Source organism: Xiphophorus maculatus, chromosome 12 (assembly GCF_002775205.1).
Source record: "Xiphophorus maculatus strain JP 163 A chromosome 12, X_maculatus-5.0-male, whole genome shotgun sequence".
Lineage (NCBI taxonomy): Eukaryota > Metazoa > Chordata > Actinopteri > Cyprinodontiformes > Poeciliidae > Xiphophorus > Xiphophorus maculatus.
The window spans coordinates 22,937,219-22,957,680 of record NC_036454.1 but is presented as its reverse complement, the minus strand read 5'-3'; the positions used below and the strand labels follow the sequence as shown (position 1 = coordinate 22,957,680).

The window sequence follows — 20,462 nt, the reverse complement described above, 5'->3', positions numbered from 1 at the left end:
TGAAAATGAAAATTTGCATAAATATATTGTGGTTTGTCATATACCGTCTAATTTCCTATTTAGTCCACAGCAGTGGGACAAACAAATTAACGGTACTCACAACATTTTCTCTGTCCAATCATAGTCAGACTTTAAAGAACTGACTCTTATTTCAGCCAATCAGAGGGCCGTATGCAAACCTGTGGGTGGGGACTTGATGGCATCAGGGAAGTGAGCTGTGAAACTTGGCGGAGCTTTAAAGAGGGAGTTGTGTTTATAAGTCGCTCTACAGAAAGCCACTCAGTAAAAGATGTATTATCTTGGCTAGCTCAGCGCCATGTTTACCAGAAGTTAATAAAACGGTCTGTAAGGGTGAAGTAGGAAGGTGGACTTTTACGACACCGAGCTTCCTGAACCGAACAAACGCTGAGGTAATCGGCCACCTACAACAACGGAGGACGGCGAAGGTGAAGAACTAAAAGTTCACGACCAGCACTTGAACGTTTTAAGTTGTTGTTACTACACAACCCGAGTCAACTTTTAGTCAAACTTGCCGGACTTTTAGAGATGTCTCTGCTCGACCAGAGCCAGCAGTTGTTCCCAACGAGTGTTGTGGTAACGGTGCACCAGGCTCGGAACCTGCGCACCAAGGGCAAGAATGGCACCAACGACGCCTACGCCATCATCCAGGTGGCCAAAGACAAGTTCTCCACTTCGGTGGCGGAGAAGTGTGTCGCTCCGGTGTGGAAAGAGGAGGCATCGTTTGACCTCCCGCTCTTCCACCCGGGAAATGCCGAGCGCTGCACGCTGTACGTTATAGTCATGCACCGTGCCCAGGTGGGACTGGACAAGTTCCTGGGCCAGGCCGTCATCAACCTGACGGACCATCATGCAAACAAGTCCCGCACGAAGACGGAGTAAGTGGCTTCAGAGACGTTTTCTTCAAATTGGGTCAAACATTTTTATTATTTCCTTAAGTCCAGTTTTGATTATGATTAATAAGATTCATCCTAAAACACATAGATACACAGCTAGTAGCTATACCTTCTCATTTTTAAAACTATACTTTGTTACATTAACAATTATACTTTACAAAGGAAAAAAAATGACCAACCAGAGTAACTTTAGTACACTAAAAGTACATTTTTACAAAGAAAGACCCATCACAATACATTTATTTCCGAATTTCAAAACAGTAAAATTTTACAAAAACAAAAAAAGCAACAATAACTTTCAGTCTAAACCTAATATTTAAAATGTAAAAAAGAAACTCAGAAAATGTCCCATTCAAATAACTTTATATCTGAAATAATTGCACTATACAGTAAAAAACATGTAGAATAAATATCAAATTAAATTAACATGTGAATATTAAAATGTTAAATAAATTAAGCAAGAAATGATCATTTAAAACTAACTTTAATTCCAAGTCATTTTATTTAGTGAAACAGCTCTTCTAAAGATGACTTTAGTACTTTTTATCAATATGTCCTCTTTACTTTACCTACCTGCTCCACTAAAACCTGTTTTTTTTTTGTTTTTTTAAAAGAGGAACCTGATCTGGGTTGAACTTTCATGCACCTTTAGAATAATACCTCAGATACTGAGTTTTATTGAGGCCAGCAATGTCCTTTTCCAGTCCTCAAGGGTTTATCTTCTGAATTAATATTTTAGATACCTGCCAGCTCCATCATGGTTGAGCAGGTAATGGGTTTTAGGCCTGCTTAGGGAAGGCGTATAATAATTAAGCCGTATGAAAGTGTGAACTGTATTAAAATTAAAAGAAGCAGGAATGTATTTATGGGTTGTTTTTTTTTTTATGAAAATGTTTTAACTGTTCTTTCCTGCATGTCTCATAGAAAAAAATTGAAAACATTTCACTGCTTTGTCTGTCATCATTAGACCAGCTCCAAATATTTGTCTGGAACTTTTACTTGTTAAATTGGTCTGAAGTCAAAGTCATCCGACTTGATGACAGAGGCCTTTCTACGAGTCATCCTCACACCATGCTAATCTCACTCATACGCATTTAGATGTGTACACTGCATGTGTCCACACCCAGATGTGCATTACATAAAGCAGGATGACATTCGTGGTTTGACGTACGGTGTGAGTGTAGCCACGGTAAAAATAACACTTCCCGATTGTTGAATTGGAAGGCTTACACCCTCTTTTGTTAGAAAATGTACAAATAAAAGAAGCCTAATTTGGACTCTGTGTTTTCGTCACTCTTGATGTGTTTTCATGATTTGCCTTTATTTTTAAAATGACCTTTTTGAAAAACTGAGTTGAGACTGAAAGTTTTTTGTAACCACACAATCAGGAGATCCCTAGATATTGCTCTGAAATGACCTCATTGGTTATGATATCTAATGTTTGCTCAGGTTGTTTTTATAGCTCAGTGTCGAAGTTCAGATCTTGCTGTTTCCTTCTCCTTCATTCTCCCTACCCACATTGCTCACTCAGACTCCCACAAGGTTTAGTGTGCAGACAGGAATTGGATGCTCTGCTTTTTCCTTGAAGTGTGTGGTGTTAGATTACTGTCCTTCCTCCCTGTTGTGCTGAGACAGTGTGTGACATTGAAGTCTTTGTTTTCTACCTGAAAGGGAGCCTTTTTTTCTGTTCTTTCTTATACAAAAGTTGAGATATGCTGTTGAATCTTTTTTTGTTTACAATTTGTTACTGCAAGTAGGAATTATTTTTCTTTTATTGGCGTTGGGATGCCATATGCACTTCCGTAGTAAATAATATCTTTAGAATATATAAAAAAATTTATTATCCTTCTAAACATATTTATGAAGCATAGGTTGACATCTTTGGTTATCTTGTGATTTCACTGATTAGGGTTTTACTTGTCGGTACTAATTTCAGGTTGTGTTTCAGATCTGACCTCTCAAAAACAATCTTTTTTAGAATCGTAACGCTTAGACATACATTTCTGTCAACTTTAATATAATTAAACAATTAAATATGCACCTATCGGCTAATTTAAACAAGTTTGGTACCAATTGGAGGTCAATAATTCAAATACTGACCAATCAGATTTATTTTTTTCTTTATCAATACATACATTAAAATTAAGAATGTCCACTATTTCTCTTTACAAATGCATCAGTATTTTTGAATTTAAAATCCTTTGAGCCAAATACTCAAAGCATTTGGCTCAAAGATAAATGCAAATGATTATTTTTTTTTCTGTGGGATTTGTCTGTGAAACTCTCACCAATTTTCTTTACTTTTTTTTTTCTTTTAGTCATTTAAAAAAATCTCCAGCTGTCAGATGAAATACTGGCAGAAAACCAGAATCTCAGACTAAACCTGATTTTCACACCTCTATGACTATTGATAATAATAATAATAATAATAATGATAATTAAAAAAATCTGATAACATTTCTTTTCTATACTCAGAAGACAGTGCCATTGAGCAATGTGTGACTTATGGGTAATTTCAGTGACTGGCTGATAAAATGGAGCATCAGTAGTTTATAAATTGTTGCCCAAAACCCACAGTTTAGCTCAACATCTCGGTGAGAAGGCAAAAGATGGAAAATAGGCCCCACCACTGTACATTAATGAGGTGGTGGGTGAATTTGATTGACCCAAATTCTACTGTGCCAATAATTCTTTGCAAAGTGCCTTGGGATGTTTTTTCCTAGATACCAGTATACTGAGGTCATCATGGGGGAAGTTACAGGTCTTGCAGTTCCCTAGTGTCGGGTGTCCAGACACTTGAGCCTCTGTGTTTTCTTGTAAACACAGAGCATAGCAATTACATTCAAAGTTTCTTGTCTTGACGTATGACCAAAGCTAACAAACTCACCCAGCAGTAACACTGAACTTAATCATAGCTGAACACTTCTTTCTTGTAGTGCCCTTAAAATGATTTTTATTTATTATGAAAGCTTCTCCTAACAATTTAATATTAGTGAATTTTGACAGTAAAGACATAATATTAGAGAGATTTTCTATCTTTTTTGTGAGGCTCCTTTAATTAGCTTGTTCCTGCTCAGTCTGACCCCAGTCTCAGGTTAATCATTTACATTTAAAACAGAAGTGCTTTTAACAGTTAACAGAGGAAACCTGTTCAGCAGGACCAGTAAGCACATAACGTCAGGGCTAAAGCTCTATTATATGCAAACAAACAGAACTTGAAAACACCCTGACATCCCTTTAATAACCATATCAACGTTTTTACTTTAGATGCCCGCCCTCCTGTAATTGCTATGAACAACAGCAACAAACCATTTCTCGCCTGACTTGGGAGAGTGTTATTGGCCTCTCCTTGTGGTTCATTAGGGATTGTTTGACTCAGCCTTTTCAGTTTAGGGAGGATGTGAAATATTTGAATTAGACTCTTTGTAACTCCAGCTGATTGCTGTACAGATCCTCTCTGCAGGCTTGAAAGTGCATGAGGAATGTTGGTTCACTCCCAAACTTGTTTCCTGGCTGTTATTCCCACAAGAGGGTGTCTAGATGTGTGCTACGACAGGAAAACTCAGTGAAGCAATCCCACATGGACTGCAGATAACTAACTTGTTCATTCCAGACAAGCCTTTATGCACTGATTCATGTCTGAAGCAGACCTCTTAATCTCCTCAAATAATATATGGGTAAGATTAGCACATTCAGGAGTTTGATTAAGAAAAACATTGATTCATGAATTTGTACTTAAAGTCAGAGAGCTGTAGGACTCTCCCTTCAAAGTGAAAAGCTATTAAAGTGAAAATATTGGCCATTCTGCCACAGTATTAGTATATCTATGACTGTCAAATTTGAGTGATTAAAGCTGAAATTACCAGCCTCATTACTTTGTTTGTTTTTGGTTTGCATTTTAAAAAGGGCTGTCCAGAACACTCTTACCTGCCCTTACTGACAATAAGTGGTGATGCTGCACAACAAAAAGACTGGGGTGTGGACTGGGTTGCCTGAACAAAGCTGCAATTGTCTGGCTTTGTTTGCACCTATTCTAGCATCGCAAAATCACCTGGAACAAACTGTGCAAAGCTTGATGATGCCAATCCGCCAAGACAGTTGTTTAATTTCATTCCTGAAGTATTTGAAGTGGAAGTTATTAGAACGAATCCAGCTTTGTGAGATTTTTGTACAGCAAATGTATTGTCCAAGTTCACTCTTCACAAGAGCTAGCTCAAAGGTCGGTTCACACAGACCTACGACGCTGCACAAATCCCCACAAGAAAGTTCTTATCCAAAATCACAGCCACAACAACAATTTATGTTCATTCTTGTTTTTTTTTTTTAAATGAAGAAGTCGTTTTGCCAAACATTGCTAAAAATTGATAAGCTGGATCAAACTTCAGTTTTCTTTCAAATTGTCGTCACATCACCTTTAATGTCTGGTCTCTGCGAGTTTACTTGCATCATTTTACATTTCTGTGATTCTTTGTTCACAATAACTGTAATTTAAAATGGTAGATTTCCAACAACCCTACTTACATTATTGTTGCCAGAAAGCATAAAATACTGACCTTGTCACCAACATAAATCATTTAAACTGTAGTCACTTTAAAAGTAAGAAATATTCCTTTAAGTTCAATAAGATAACATATTATTTTGGTGAAACATCAGCTTGGTACATTGAATGCATTAAGGAGTAAAGTTTTGCAAATAAACATTGTGCAGTAATTCCATTTAATCATATTTTCCAATATATTGACATTTATTGATGCTCTTATGGTGCTAAAAGTGGGTGTGGGAATGAGTTGAATTTGAATCAGTTTCATTTGGGTTCATCTTCATAATAAATCACAATTCTTATCTTAAACTTTTTTTGCCCACTAACAATAATTTACTCTATAATTGTCTAACAATGTATGTATAACAGCCTGACTGCATTGCTTACATGCGTACAGCAGACAACCTTTAAGGTTGGCAGTATCTGGTCTATTCACAGTAAAAAAAAAAAAAAAAGTGTAATTTTGACACAAATTAATAACATGCACACCGTTCTAATTTCTCTGGTTAAAAACAAGCTTGTTAGATTCTATCTTCAAAATGTATCTTAACGCCATTAATAACTGTTTCCACTTGAACATGTCCCCAAATAAAACTAAACATTTTATTTTGTTCATATAACCTAACTTGTATTCACCTGAAGTAGACAATGTTAGCATTGTCTTGCTAACATTTCAGGTATGCTTGAAAACACTTTTTGCAGTTAAAATTAAACATTTAATTGATTTGAGATTCATATTTCAGGACATGAGATTATATACATATTATCTGGTCCCACAGTGTTATTATTTACAGACTATAGGTCAAAATACAGAGGCAGTGTGCATGTGGAGAAAATTAAAAAACCAACAAGCTTGGGTTGAAACCCTTGTAAAGCTAGTTTAAGAGCGTTATCTTTAAGTATTTCAGGTTGGGGTGACCTTTCTGCTCTCATCAGTGAGGAATTTGGGTTCTCTTGTCTTTACAGCATACCTTCAGCTGATTGTGTTCGCTGGTATTTTGTCAAGCAAAGCTCTCCTGGGCATCTTTCCACAACATTTCATGTGTCCTAAGGCTCAAATTTTGATAGTTCCTGTGTTAGTTTGATAGTATAGTGTTAATACTTTGATTTTTTTTTAAGCCTCTGTCTGTGTGGGGATCATTTTCTTATTATTTGTGCCCCACATTTCACTACACAATCCGATGGTTGGAGTATTGGGTTTCTAATCAGCTTCATGCCTGCGAGGCGCTCAGGTCATGTAGCTGCTCCAAATTCTTACCCCACCCTCAGCTATGGCAATTGTTTTGAGGCTATTGTGTTGATGTTTTCGAAACTCATTTGGTCTCATTTTTCCAAAAGTAATTTATATTGGTAACTAGGGCGTTAATGTATCAGTGTTTTGCAAAAAAAAAAAAAAAAAGATGCAAAAGCAAGACAAAACGAAGACAGAAAACTGTGCAGCTGTTATATTTGTTAGAATGAGTTTGTAGCGCACAAACTGAGACGTTGACAGGAACCTTGAAGAAATGCAACAAATTAATATGTCAAAATATTTCAGGGTGCAAACAGTTTGAGAAATCTGAAAAGCTAAAGTGACAGGCTTAAGTAAACACACCATCTCTGAGCTCTTCTGCTGTTAGTCACAAAACATAAAAAAAATAAATTCAATTTTAACCTTTACAACAACTCTCTATCTCTCAACGAATGTTATTTTAGGTTTGAGTAATTTTGGTAAAAAGACATCTAGAGAACAAAATGTTTTTACAAAATGCCTTTTTTTATTTGGTATTTAATTTAAAGTTTTCTCAATATTTTTACCAGGATTAAGATTTGTGTAGAACTTCTGTATTAAAAGCGTCAAAGATTATACCTATAAATTATAAGACAAACTAAGGTAGCCACTAATTATGACTTATTTCAAAGCTTGCTGGATCTCTTAATTAACAGGCATTCGAGCGAATCCTTTTTCTCAGCGTTTCAGCTGATGAGGTCATAAGCTTCTTACGTTTTTAGACCTTGGGAGCGCCCTGTGTTGGATGGAGTTGTTTTGAATAGACCACAAATCAGCCTTGGGCATTTTGAATGGAGAAGCAGAGTTCATGTTGGTAAAAATGGTCAAATTTTAGATTTCATGTCCACTTTGCTTATTATAAAATATTTTTCTTGAAATGTTTAGGTTTTTTTTTTTTTCTTAGCCACATATAAAAGTCAGTCCCAAAAATGTTCAGCTAGTATTATTCCTCCTGTATTCTGTACAAATCAACTGTATGTACTGACGCAATGTTAACATCTAAATCAGATTTTATTAATAAATGTCTCAGGCCACAGTTTGATTTGCGGTGTCATATTAAGGGGACAGTTTGCTGCAGGAGGAAATCTGTGCATATTAAAGCTCGTTTGAAGATGTTTGTCATAAAACAAAATGGTGTCATTTCATGTGTCACATTCTGCTCTTATTACAGCTGGTACAAACTGGTGGACAAGACTGGAAAGGAGGACAAGGTGCGAGGGGAGGTGCTCCTAGATATCCAGTTCATGAGAAACAACATGTCAGCTAGCATGTTCGACCTTTCGATGCAGGACAAGCCGCGCTCTCGCCTCTCTAAGCTGAAGGACAAAGTGAAGGGAAAAAAGAAGGAGGGTCCCTCAGACTCTGTCTCAGCTATCGTCCCCCCTGTCAGCCAGGTGCTCACAGACAGTGAGGGGGAAGCTGATGCGCAGTCACTGAATCAGTCTCCCGGTCTAAAGAAGAAGTCAAAAATCAAGAATCCCTTTGCCTCCAAATCAAACTTGCACCATAACAAATCCCTGTCGTTGTCCACACTCGGGACGCTCCCTGAAAAGAACTCATCGCTCTCTGCCAGCCGCTCCTCTGGCCTCAATGTGGATTCCTCTGAAGGTAATTTGACCTCCCTGCATGCTGCGTGCTCTGTTTGTGTTGACATTTCTGGCTTCCTTCTGCTGTGCAGTTCTATTTAAATGTGGTGTTTTGCATCTATACAATGACATCATGCTTCCCTTCCTCCTGCAGGAAAAAAGAAATTCAAACTCCTGGGGCACAAGCGAACAGGAAGCTCTGACAGCAAGGTTTCTGTGGGTGCGTTCTCCTTACTGGGCCGCTCCAAGCACAGCAACAGCGAGCAGAACAACCTGTGCATCAACGGCAGCCACGTGTACACAGAGGAGGCCGAAGCTAAAACCGGATCTACTGTCAGTCTGAACAGCTCAGGCCTGGGTTCTGTGGAGGACGTCCACAAACGCACGTCTGTCTCTGCAGATGACAGTAAAAGTGTAGCTGTGCCTTCATACAGTCATGATGCTGCAGATAAAGAACTACTGGAGCAACGGCGCCATCAAGAGGAGGAGAATAGAAGGCAGGCTGAGGAAAAGCGCATCGCAGAGGCCAAGAGGTTGGAGGAAGAGGAGAAATACAGGGCAGAGGCCAAGAGACTGCAGGAGGAAGAGCAGCGCAGGCAGCAGGAAGAGCAGGAGAGGAGAAGGCGCTATCTAGAGGATGAAGCAAAGAGGAGAAAACAGGAAGAGGAGGAAAAGAGGAATGAAGAAGAGCGCAGGAGGCTGGAAGCAGCTGAGAACCAGAAGCTTGAAGAGGAGCGCCGGAAAGCAGAAGAGCAGAAACGCCAGGAAGAGGCCTCCATGAGTGAAAGGCTGTCATCTCTGTTCGGGATGATCAGAAAGAAGGAGGACAAGAAGGACGAGGTGCAACGGCAAAGCAAAGATGAGCAGCCTCCTGCAGCACCAGAGTCCAAGAGCCCTGACCTCCCCGTCTCCCACCACTCCACTAATCCATTTGACAACATCCCTCTTCACTCAGATCCTCCACCTGTCGGCAACGAAAGTCCTTCTGACCCCCAGAAATTCAGCCGCAACCAGCAAACACCTTCTGCCACGCTCTTCCTCAACCGTACTGCCAAAGTGTCTGCAGTCAAACCCAGGTAGGTGTTGCACTGATTACACCAAACTGCACCAGTTATGTCATTCCATTCACTGCAACGTTGTGACCCTGAGCCTTTTCCTTGTAGTCTTGCTTGACTGAAATATAAATACCCTGCCATATACTTTTGTTTTTTTACCTAAGCAGTGCACTGCATAAACTGACACATATACTGGAGCAATATTCACAGATATGTTAGAAACATAGAGTCAGAAACTCTTACACTTTTTCTATTTATCATCCCTGCAAAACACTGAAACTGGGTCCTTCCACAAGTTTTCATCCTGTTCATATTCACTGTGACTCTGCCTTTTTAGCCGAATTGCATTATCTCAGCTCACAATGCCAGCCAGTGGTTGACAGACCTGTTAAACTAGTTTTGTCTCGCTGCTGAATGTAGGCGTGGCTGTTGTTAGGAAAGATGCTGCTGAACAGGTTGTGGACTGACCAGAGCTCATAAGCAGTCACTAAGCCGTGGCGTCTATCTCTCTCTTTGTGCAACTCTAGACTATGGCTGATTTTTAGCTTTTCTTTTCGTTTCTTTGCTTGTCTTTTGGACTGATCTGGAGGCTTTTTGGTCAAAATGGTAAGATTGTTTTTGTTGTTCCCCTTTTTGTTTTACACTCAAACTTGATTTCTAAAAGGTTTTAAGTGGTTACAGTGTATAAACAGGACAAGGTTGTGTCCTTTCAAGGTCATATTAAATGTCATTCAGTTTCTTCACATTTTGTCAAGATGTTGTTTTGCTTGTTATATCTGATATGTGATGATCTCTGTACAGTCATTCTATAAAAATAGAAACATGATGCGCTACACTCGAGAATGTCTAGTTGTTGGCCTTTATGATCAACAATTGCTAATTGTTATTATTATTTTTTTTATTATGTGTGAAGCATTATTTTGATTAGGGATGCACCAATTACTCTTTTCCCACCCAATACTAAATACTTTTCTTTGAAATATGACACACTTATCATAGTTTTAATTTAATTTTTTTTTTCAAATTGAAATAGAACATCAGATATAAAACAAAAAAAAAGCCTAAGCTGCAGGTTCTCTAATAGAAGTAGTAGTTTGAGTTCAAAAGAATATTAGAGGATATCCACAATTAGGATTTTATATGTATATACCCAACTTTATGGGATTTTTGTAACCTCAAAAAATAAATCCCACCTGAAAGTAAATTTTGTTCGTAGATGGGTGTAAAGACCAAAATACACCACAGATTTTGACTTGATGTCTTTCTTGTGAACAGGGGAGATGTCCGATTTTTTTTCAGTATTTGACCTGGTTATTGTTATTCCATGTCAATCTTGAGAATTGATTGGTGCATCTCTATACTTTCTTTGTCAAAGTTATAAAGCCCTTTCTCAAAATTTGACATGTGATGCCCTGGTTTAACTGGTGGCGGGTTGTACGTTGCTAAAAGCGACTTTGGTCACACTGACTTGTAGGCCTTTGTTTTCATTCCCTGGCAGATTGCCTCAGATTTTGGAGTCTGAACCAGCTGACTACCAAAGCCCCAGTCAGCCATGTCCTTCCCCAGCCCAATTTGAGTCTACCCTTTCTAGTGTTCCACCAGATTCCCCCAATACCTTCTGCAGCTTGCACTCATCATTGGCTCCACCTAACGTAAGCCCATCTGGTTCTCCTCGCGGCAGCACAGAAGATTTATCCTTTGTCGGATACAAAGGATCTTCACAACCCATGGCGGATCACAGGAGATCAACCCAACCACCCTCATATTCTGCACGCAGAACCCAGCCTGAAGAAAGTCAGGTTCCTGTCAGAGAGTTCAAGAACCCTGCGTATGTAGAGGATGATGGATCACAGCAAAAGAAGGTTTCTCTGCCTCCTCCGGATTACAACATGCTCTATCCCCAGAAGAGACACGGTGTGAAAGGCCAAACTCAATGGGACCATCTGGTCTCTGAGTTCAGTCTGAAGCATAGAGACGGTACACCTGAACTTATGGGTCCTGAGATGAGTGTGGATGGACCAGTAAAGGGACCAAGTCCTCAGTTGCAAGTAACACAGGAGACTCCTGATATTAAGAAACATCAGGAGACCAGACCTGTGTCATCAAAAAAGGTGGCAGCCCCTGCTCCGCCTCAGCACATGGCCTCTAGGGTCCCTCCTGCAGTGGTGGACTCCAGTCAGAGACACGGTCAGAAGATCACTCCTCAATCTCTGCTGAGGTCCAGCTCACCTCCAGTCCCATTATCTGTAAAAGCATCTTCCACAAGCACCGGAAAGTCAAAAGATGGAGAAAGGAAAGTGCCATATTCCTCATCTGAGGCTACACCTACACCCAGTCGATTGAGTGCTGCCGATACAACCCCAGCAGATGATCAAAGAAAAGTCGCCTTGAACAAAGAAGCACCAACAGCTAAACCAAGACAAAGGGCTAGTGGCGCGAAGCCAGCAAACGAAGAGGAACCTGCTGCGAAAGCGAACATCCAAGCATTGTCCAGTTTAAACATGAGCGGCATGAACAAGAAAGAAAAGGAGAACTTTACACAGTCTAATCAGTTTTCCAGCTCTGAACGCCTACCTCAAGACTCAATGGCACAGCTGAAGCATGATCAGGAAGTGGATATTGTTTCAGGCAACGTGCAAAGAGAACAGAAACCTAAAAAAACAGGAGAGATACCAGATAATTCTGATAACACCTTAAATCAGTACAAATCATCTGCTGATGTAAATGGCTTTGAATCAGTTAAACAAGGTGAGAGCAGCAAAAACGATGAGCAATCAAACCCGGGCAGTCCCGCCTTCCAAAGGAGGAATTCATCGAGAAGAAAGATTCTCCCGTCCTCAATTCGCTCCGAGAACATTTTTATGCCAAAGCAACAACCGGGACCTAAAGAGGCGACAGCCTTACCCACAGATAATCAGGTGGTCTCTGCAAGAGGTCTCTCCAATTCATCTGTCCCACCGCAGCCTGAAATTCATGGGGAGGAGGCTCAATCACCAGCTGAATCTTTTACTGCGACTTCAGCTTTTTCTTCCTCGCAGCCCCTCTCTATTCTTTTGGAGGAACCAGCAGCACAGGCAGAAAATGTGTCAGGGGGAAAACCGCTCTTGAAAGCGTGGGTATCCCCCTCTGAAGCTCAACCTGTCAGTAGTGGACAAGGATTGAGTCCACGCAGGTGAGATCGAACAGGCTGATTTCTGAGTTTGTATTTGGGAATTTTTTGTTCTGATTCACTTGTGATCAAACTGTTTCCAACACGGTGCATTCAGAGGCAGGAGGCGAGGTTTCTCATATGGATCTTGGGTGTCATGTTGACCCTGGCTCTTGGAAACTGTCCTCATTCTGATTTGATTTGATTTTTTCCTACTTTTTTTTTTGTCTGGAATCACTTTGCGGTGGATGATTCTTCAGGAGTCCTTATTATGCTTATTTACAGATTACAATTTCATTTGGGAACGGCTAAGGGGTCCATTTAAACTTTTATTTTCTACTTGCGAAACACTCTTTTAGCTTCTGCTCTTTAACATCTCTTCTTCTTGCTCCATCCAGCACTGAGGCAGCTCTTTGGTAGAAATGTGTCCAAGGCATGGAAAAACAGACTAACAGCAATAATGCTTTAGAAACCTCCAAAGCATAACATGTGATCTTTAATTTTACATTAATTGGTTTTAACATCTGTTTATAATCTATTGTTAACATTTTGAACAATATGTTAACAATATTACTACCCACTTTAGCTCCTATGTGGACTTTATAGTAACTTAAACCTTTTTTTTTTGTTCTTCAACAGGCCACATCCAGTGAAGCCCTTGAATTCAGCTGAGAACCAAGCCACCAGCTCTTCTGCTGTAAGAGAGAACAGAGTTTGGGACACCACCCCTGGAAAAACTAAGGTAAACCATAATTACACATGTTACAGAGGGGGGAAATTTAAAAACCTCAAAGATTTTCAACACCTTCGAGTGCAAATATGTATTTTGTTTTTCTGTTAATTGGGGCCTGCCATGCAAAGCAATGGCAGGAACCTATTACTATTGTCGGAGAGAAGCGTCTCTTTAATTGGGGCCTGCCATGCAAAGCAATGGCAGGAACCTATTACTATTGTCGGAGAGAAGCGTCTCTTTAATATTATTATTATTATTGGGGCCTGCCATGCAAAGCAATGGCAGGAACCTATTACTCTACACCCAACAAGCGTCTCTTTAATATTATTATAATTCTTTATTTTTCTTCCGTAACCGTTAATGCGGCTCGTACCGCTGGGTGCACACCTACAAATGAGGTATCAAAACGTGCAGAAAATTCACGCCATTGGAGCTATTATTTTTGGTGGGATTTGGGCTTAACGTGGCGACATAATTCGCAAAAAACTGCGAAAAAAACCCCATTATAACTCAATGGGAAAAATCCTAGAAATACCCTATTTTTGAGGATTTGCTGTGTCGTCACAAATTCACCTAGAAATGCCATTCAAATTTCATTTTGTAGATACGTCTGTGATCTCTTCGAAAGTGAAGACGGCTCGTCGATACCAGTTACGGTTTGTCCACAATTTGCCTCTAAGCGACCCAAAGTTTCTCATTTTTGCTCAAGTTAGAGTGCGTTTCTGGCTGCTTAGAGTGAGAGATGAAGACAACTTTTTCAACCCAAATCATTTTTGAAATCGCCATCACGCCCACAAATATCGCACGATTAGTATCAAAATCGGTCCTGACATTGATACGCCTGTCTGCTCCGGTAAAATGTTTTCGAAATTTATCTAGACCGTACGGTTTTCTGTCACGGTGCTTCAGAGCAAAGTCATGCGACAGGATTTTCTGAGGCTGTCTGAGGCTCTCTCCCATGTATTTGAATAGAATTTCAGATCTGGGCACAACATTTCTTTCTCTCATCGCTGTAAATGTTCTGAGTGAGGTACAGATATGAATCTCGGGACTATCGCAGAAGACACATTGAACTGTCATACGCTGCAAACGCTTTTCGAATATGTATTACGGTTCCCGAACAAGAAGGATTTGTTTCCAATGCTTTTTTGTCAGTAAAATGTGTTTGCTCAAACACACAATTGTGTGTTTGAGAGCTCAGCGCTCAGAGCTCACACCTGCTGAGACCATTATTTACCATAGCAACGGAACTCAAGAGGCTATTGGCTGCTGATTTGGACTACAGATACGCATCGCTGTAGTTCTATCTATCCTCAGTTGAAACAGATCAGGACTGAGAACTGGCCTTTAGAACTACCTGCTGCTATGGGCTGTATATAACTGATTGAACTCAGTAACTGTTACACATGGGATTAGTTTGGAACTTTAAAATTAAGCATACTGAAAATTTCAAAATAAAAGCCTTGAATATTTTACATGACGTAATTGCTCTTTTTGGCCGTATATGACTTTTTCATCCAAAGCAATGTTACACATGGGATTAGTTTGGAACTTTAAAATGGAGCATAATAATAATTTCAAAATAAAAGCCTTGAATATTTTACATGACGTAATTGCTCTTATTGGCCGTATATGACTTTTTCATCCAAAGCAATGTTACACATGGGATTAGTTCGGAACTTTAAAATGGAGCATAATAATAATTTCAAAATAAAAGCCTTGAATATTTTTACATCAGGTAATTGCGCTTTTTGGCTTTATGTGACTTTTTTATCCAAAGCACTGTTACACAATGGAATAGTTTGGCCCTCTGAAATGAAGCATACTGAAAATTTCAAAATAAAAGCCTTGAATATTTTTACGTCATGTAATTGCTCTTTTTGGCCGTATATGACTTTTTCATCCAAAGCACTGTTACACATGGGATTTGTTCGGAACTTTAAAATGGAGCATAATAATAATTTCAAAATAAAAGCCTTGAATATTTTTACATCAGGTAATTGCGCTTTTTGGCTTTATGTGACTTTTTCATCCAAAGCACTGTTACACATGGGATTAGTTCGGAACTTTAAAATGGAGCATAATAATAATTTCAAAATAAAAGCCTTGCATATTTTTACATCAGGTAATTGCGCTTTTTGGCTTTATGTGACTTTTTTATCCAAAGCACTGTTACACATGGGATTCGTTCAGAACTTTAAAATGGAGCATACTGAAAATTTCAAAATAAAAGCCTTGAATAGTTTTTACATCATGCAATTGCTGTTTTTGGCTTTGTATGACTTTTTCATCCAAAGCACTGTTACACATGGGATTAGTTCGGAACTTTAAAATGAAGTTTAACAAAACTTCCAAAATAAAAGCCTTGACAAAAATTTTAAATCGTACTGAATGGTGCACGTCCGCCTCGCTTAACGTTCTTGCGGTTCTCCGCGTGCCATTGATTACGTTGCGGCGTTCTTTAGCGTCGATGCCGATTTGTGGCGTGACGACGCCGGGCCCGAACCCCACGGGCGCGCCTTGGCAGGCCCCGGCTAAATTTCTTCCGAAATTTTCTAGTTATAGAACTTTATTTTTCTTCCGTAACCGTTAATGCGGCTCATACCGCTGGGTGCACACCTACAAATGAGGTATCAAAACGTGCAGAAAATTCACGCCATTGGAGCTATTATTTTTGGTGGGATTTGGCTAAGCGACCCAAACTTTCTCATTTTTGCTGAAATTACAGTGACAGCCCATCTCGGTTCATATCTGGGCACAACATTTCTTTCTCTCATCGCTGTAAATGCTCTGAGTGAGGTACAGATATGAATCTCGGGACTATCGCAGAAGACACATTGAACTGTCATACGCTCGAAACGCTTTTCGAATATGTATTACGGTTCCCGAACAAGAAGGATTTGTTTCCAATGCTTTTTTTCAGTAAAGTGTGTTTGCTCAAACACACTTGTGTGTTTGAGAGCTCACAGCTCAGAGCTCACACCTGCTGAGACCATTATTTGCCATAGCAACGGAACTCAAGAGGCTATTGGCTGCTGGTTAGGACTACGAATACGCATCACTGTAGTTCTATCTATCCTCAGTTGAAACAGATCAGGACTGAGAACTGGCCTTTAGAACTACTGCTGCTATGGGCTGTATATAACTGATTTAACTCAGTAACTGTTACACATGGGATTAGTTTGGAACTTTAAAATGGAGCATAATAATAATTTCAAAATAAAAGCCTTGAATATTTTTACATCAGGTAATTGCTGTTTTTGGCTTTATTTGACGTTTTCATCCAAAGCACTGTTACACATGGGATTACTTTGGAACTTTAAAATGGAGAATAATAATTTCAAAATAAAAGCCTTGAATATTTTCACATCAGGTAATTGCTTTTTTTGGCCGTATATGACTTTTTCATCCAAAGCAATGTTACACATGGGATTAGTTTGGAACTTTAAAATGGAGAATAATATTTTCAAAATAAAAGCCTTGAATATTTTTACATCAGGTAATTGCTGTTTTTGGCTTTATTTGACGTTTTCATCCAAAGCACTGTTACACATGGGATTACTTTGGAACTTTAAAATGGAGAATAATAATAATTTCAAAATAAAAGCCTTGAATATTTTTACATCAGGTAATTGCTTTTTTTGGCCGTATATGACTTTTTCATCCAAAGCAATGTTACACATGGGATTAGTTTGGAACTTTAAAATGGAGAATAATAATTTCAAAATAAAAGCCTTGAATATTTTTACATCAGGTAATTGCTGTTTTTGGCTTTATTTGACGTTTTCATCCAAAGCACTGTTACACATGGGATTACTTTGGAACTTTAAAATGGAGAATAATAATAATTTCAAAATAAAAGCCTTGAATATTTTTACATCAGGTAATTGCTGTTTTTGGCTTTATATGACTTATTCATCCAAAGCACTGTTACACATGGGATTAGTTTGGAACTTTAAAATGGAGCATAATAATTTCAAAATAAAAGCCTTGAATATTTTTACATCAGGTAATTGCTGTTTTTGGCTTTATTTGACTTTTTCATCCAAAGCACTGTTACACGTGGTATTAGTTTGGCCCTTTGAAATGAAGCATACTGAAAATTTCAAAATAAAAGCCTTGAATAATTTTACATGACGTAATTGCTCTTTTTGGCTTTATTTGACTTTTTCATCCAAAGCACTGTTACACATGGTATTAGTTCAGAACTTTATAATGAAGCATACTAAAAATTTCAAAATAAAAGCCTTGAATATTTTTACATGACGTAATTGCTCTTTTTGACTTTATTTGACTTTTTCATCCAAAGCACTCTTACACGTGGTATTAGTTCAGAACTTTAAAATGAAGCATACTGAAATTTCAAAATAAAAGCCTCAACATGCCCCTGAGGTTAGTGCACCGCCGCAGGCAGTGCAATAATATTATTCTGCATTATCTGTTTCTCTCAGGTTAGGGAACTGCCTTGCACAGCAAGGCAGTTCATTAGCATTAGCATTTTAGCTTAAATAAGCTATTAGCTATTTATTGGACTTATTAGCCATGTTTAGTATACTGAATGGAGTAAGTCCATTATAGAGAACATCCTAGTGATGTCCCACATGCTAGTGACAGCAATGATGCTAACATTAGCATTTTGCTAACTACTTGCGTTTTCAGCATTATATAACTGATTTAACCCAATGACTGTTATACATGGAATTAGTTTGGACCTTTGAATTGAAGTTTAACAAAAATTCCAAAATAAAAGTCTTGACATATTTTACATCAGATAATTGCTCTTTTGAGCAATAAATAACTGATTTAACCCAATGACTATTACACATGGGATTAGTTTGGAACTTTAAAATGGAGCATAATAATAATTTCAAAATAAAAGCCTTGAATATTTTTACATCATGTAATTGCTCTTTTTGGCTTCATTTGACTTTTTCATCCAAAGCACTGTTACACATGGTATTAGTTTGGCCCTTTGAAATGAAGCATACAGAAAATTTCAAAATCAAAGCCTTGAATATTTTTACATGACGTAATTGCTCTTTTTGGCTTTATTTGACTTTTTCATCCAAAGCACTCTTACACGTGGTATTAGTTCAGAACTTTAAAATGAAGCATACTGAAAATTTCAAAATAAAAGCCTTGAATACTTTTACATCAGCTACTTGTGTTTTGAGCATTATATAACTATTTTAACCCAAGGACTATTACGCATGGGATTAGTTTGGCCCTTTGAAATGAAGCATACTGAAACTTCCAAAATAAAAGCCTCGACAACATTTTAAATCGTACCGAACGGTGCACGTCCGCCTCGCTTAACGTTCTTGCGGCTCTCCGCGTGCCACTGGTGACGTCGCGGCGTCCTTTGGCGTCGACGCCGATTTGTGGCGCGACGACGCCGGGCCCGAACCCCACGGGCGCGCCTCGGCAGGCCCCGTCTAAATTTCTTCCGAAATTTTCTAGTTGGGGCCTGCCATGCAAAGCAATGGCAGGAACCTATTACTCTACACCCAACAAGCGTCTCTTTATTATAATTGGGGCCTGCCATGCAAAGCAATGGCAGGAACCTATTACTATTGTCGGAGAGAAGCGTCTCTTTATTTATTTTTCTTCCGTAACCGTTAATGCGGCTCATACCGCTGGGTGCACACCTACAAATGAGGTATCAAAACGTGCAGAAAATTCACGCCATGATTGCTATTACTTTTGGTGGGATTTGGGCTTAACGTGGCGACATAATTCGCAAAAAACTACGAAAAAAATCCCATTATAAGTCAATGGGAAAAATCCTAGAAATACCCTATTTTTGAGGATTTGCTGTGTCGTCACAAATTCACCTAGAAATGCCATTCAAATTTCATTTTGTAGATACGTCTGTGATCTCTTCGAAAGTGAAGACGGCTCGTCGATACCAGTTACGGTTTGTCCACAATTTGCCTCTAAGCGACCCAAAGTTTCTCATTTTTGGTCATATTAGAGTGACAGCCGACCTCGGATCAGATATGGGCACAACATTTCTTTCTCTCATCACTGTAAATGCTCTGAGTGAGGTACAGATATGAATCTCGGGACTATCGCAGAAGACACATTGAACTGTCATACGCTTAAAACGCTTTTCGAATATGTATTACGGTTCCCGAACAAGAAGGATTTGTTTCCAATGCTTTTTTTCAGTAAAGTGTGTTTGCTCAAACACACTTGTGTGTTTGAGAGCTCACAGCTCAGAGCTCACACCTGCTGAGACCATTATTTGCCATAGCAACGGAACTCAAGAGGCTATTGGCTGGTGATTTGGACTACAAAAACGCATCACTGTAGTTCTATCTATCCTCAGTTGAAACAGATCAGGACTGAGAACTGGCCTTTACAACTACTTGCTGCTTTGGGCTGTATATAACTGATTTAACTCAGTAACTGTTACACATGGGATTAGTTTGGAACTTTAAAATGGAGCATAATAATAATTTCAAAATAAAAGCCTTGAATAGTTTTACATCAGGTAATTGCTGTTTTTGGCTTTATTTGACGTTTTCATCCAAAGCACTGTTACACATGGGATTACTTTGGAACTTTAAAATGGAGAATAATAATAATTTCAAAATAAAAGCCTTGAATATTTTTACATCAGGTAATTGCTTTTTTTGGCCGTATATGACTTTTTCATCCAAAGCAATGTTACACATGGGATTAGTTTGGAACTTTAAAATGGAGAATAATAATTTCAAAATAAAAGCCTTGAATATTTTTACATCAGGTAATTGCTCTTTTTGGCTTTATTTGACGTTTTCATCCAAAGCACTGTTACACATGGGATTACTTTGGAACTTTAAAATGGAGAATAATAATAATTTCAAAATAAAAGCCTTGAATATTTTTACATCAGGTAATTGCTGTTTTTGGCTTTATATGACTTTTTCATCCAAAGCACTGTTACACATGGGATTAGTTTGGAACTTTAAAATGGAGCATAATAATAATTTCAAAATAAAAGCCTTGAATATTTTTACATCAGGTAATTGCTCTTTTTGGCTTTATTTGACTTTTTCATCCAAAGCACTGTTACACGTGGTATTAGTTTGGCCCTTTGAAATGAAGCATTCTGAAAATTTCAAAAGAAAAGCCTTGAATAATTTTACATGACGTAATTGCTCTTTTTGGCTTTATTTGACTTTTTCATCCAAAGCACTGTTACACGTGGTATTAGTTTGGCCCTTTGAAA

General features: G+C 38.6%; 1 protein-coding gene across 2 annotated transcripts in view; it reads left to right on the top strand.

Annotated features, from left to right (window-relative positions):
• The first annotated feature begins 202 nt into the window (after positions 1 to 202).
• The window catches only part of LOC102218111 (rab11 family-interacting protein 1-like), a 38,578-nt gene continuing 18,318 nt past the window's right edge, over positions 203 to 20,462 (top strand). The window contains exons 1-5 of one of the 2 annotated variants that reach the window (XM_023344086.1): positions 203 to 896; positions 7,896 to 8,332; positions 8,465 to 9,386; positions 10,864 to 12,537; positions 13,153 to 13,255. In XM_023344086.1, coding sequence (XP_023199854.1) covers positions 547 to 896; positions 7,896 to 8,332; positions 8,465 to 9,386; positions 10,864 to 12,537; positions 13,153 to 13,255 — 3,486 coding nt within the window. In that variant the 5' untranslated portion in view covers positions 203 to 546. The remainder of the gene's footprint in view (positions 897 to 7,895; positions 8,333 to 8,464; positions 9,387 to 10,863; positions 12,538 to 13,152; positions 13,256 to 20,462) is intronic. The other variant, XM_023344087.1, reaches the window with a different exon arrangement.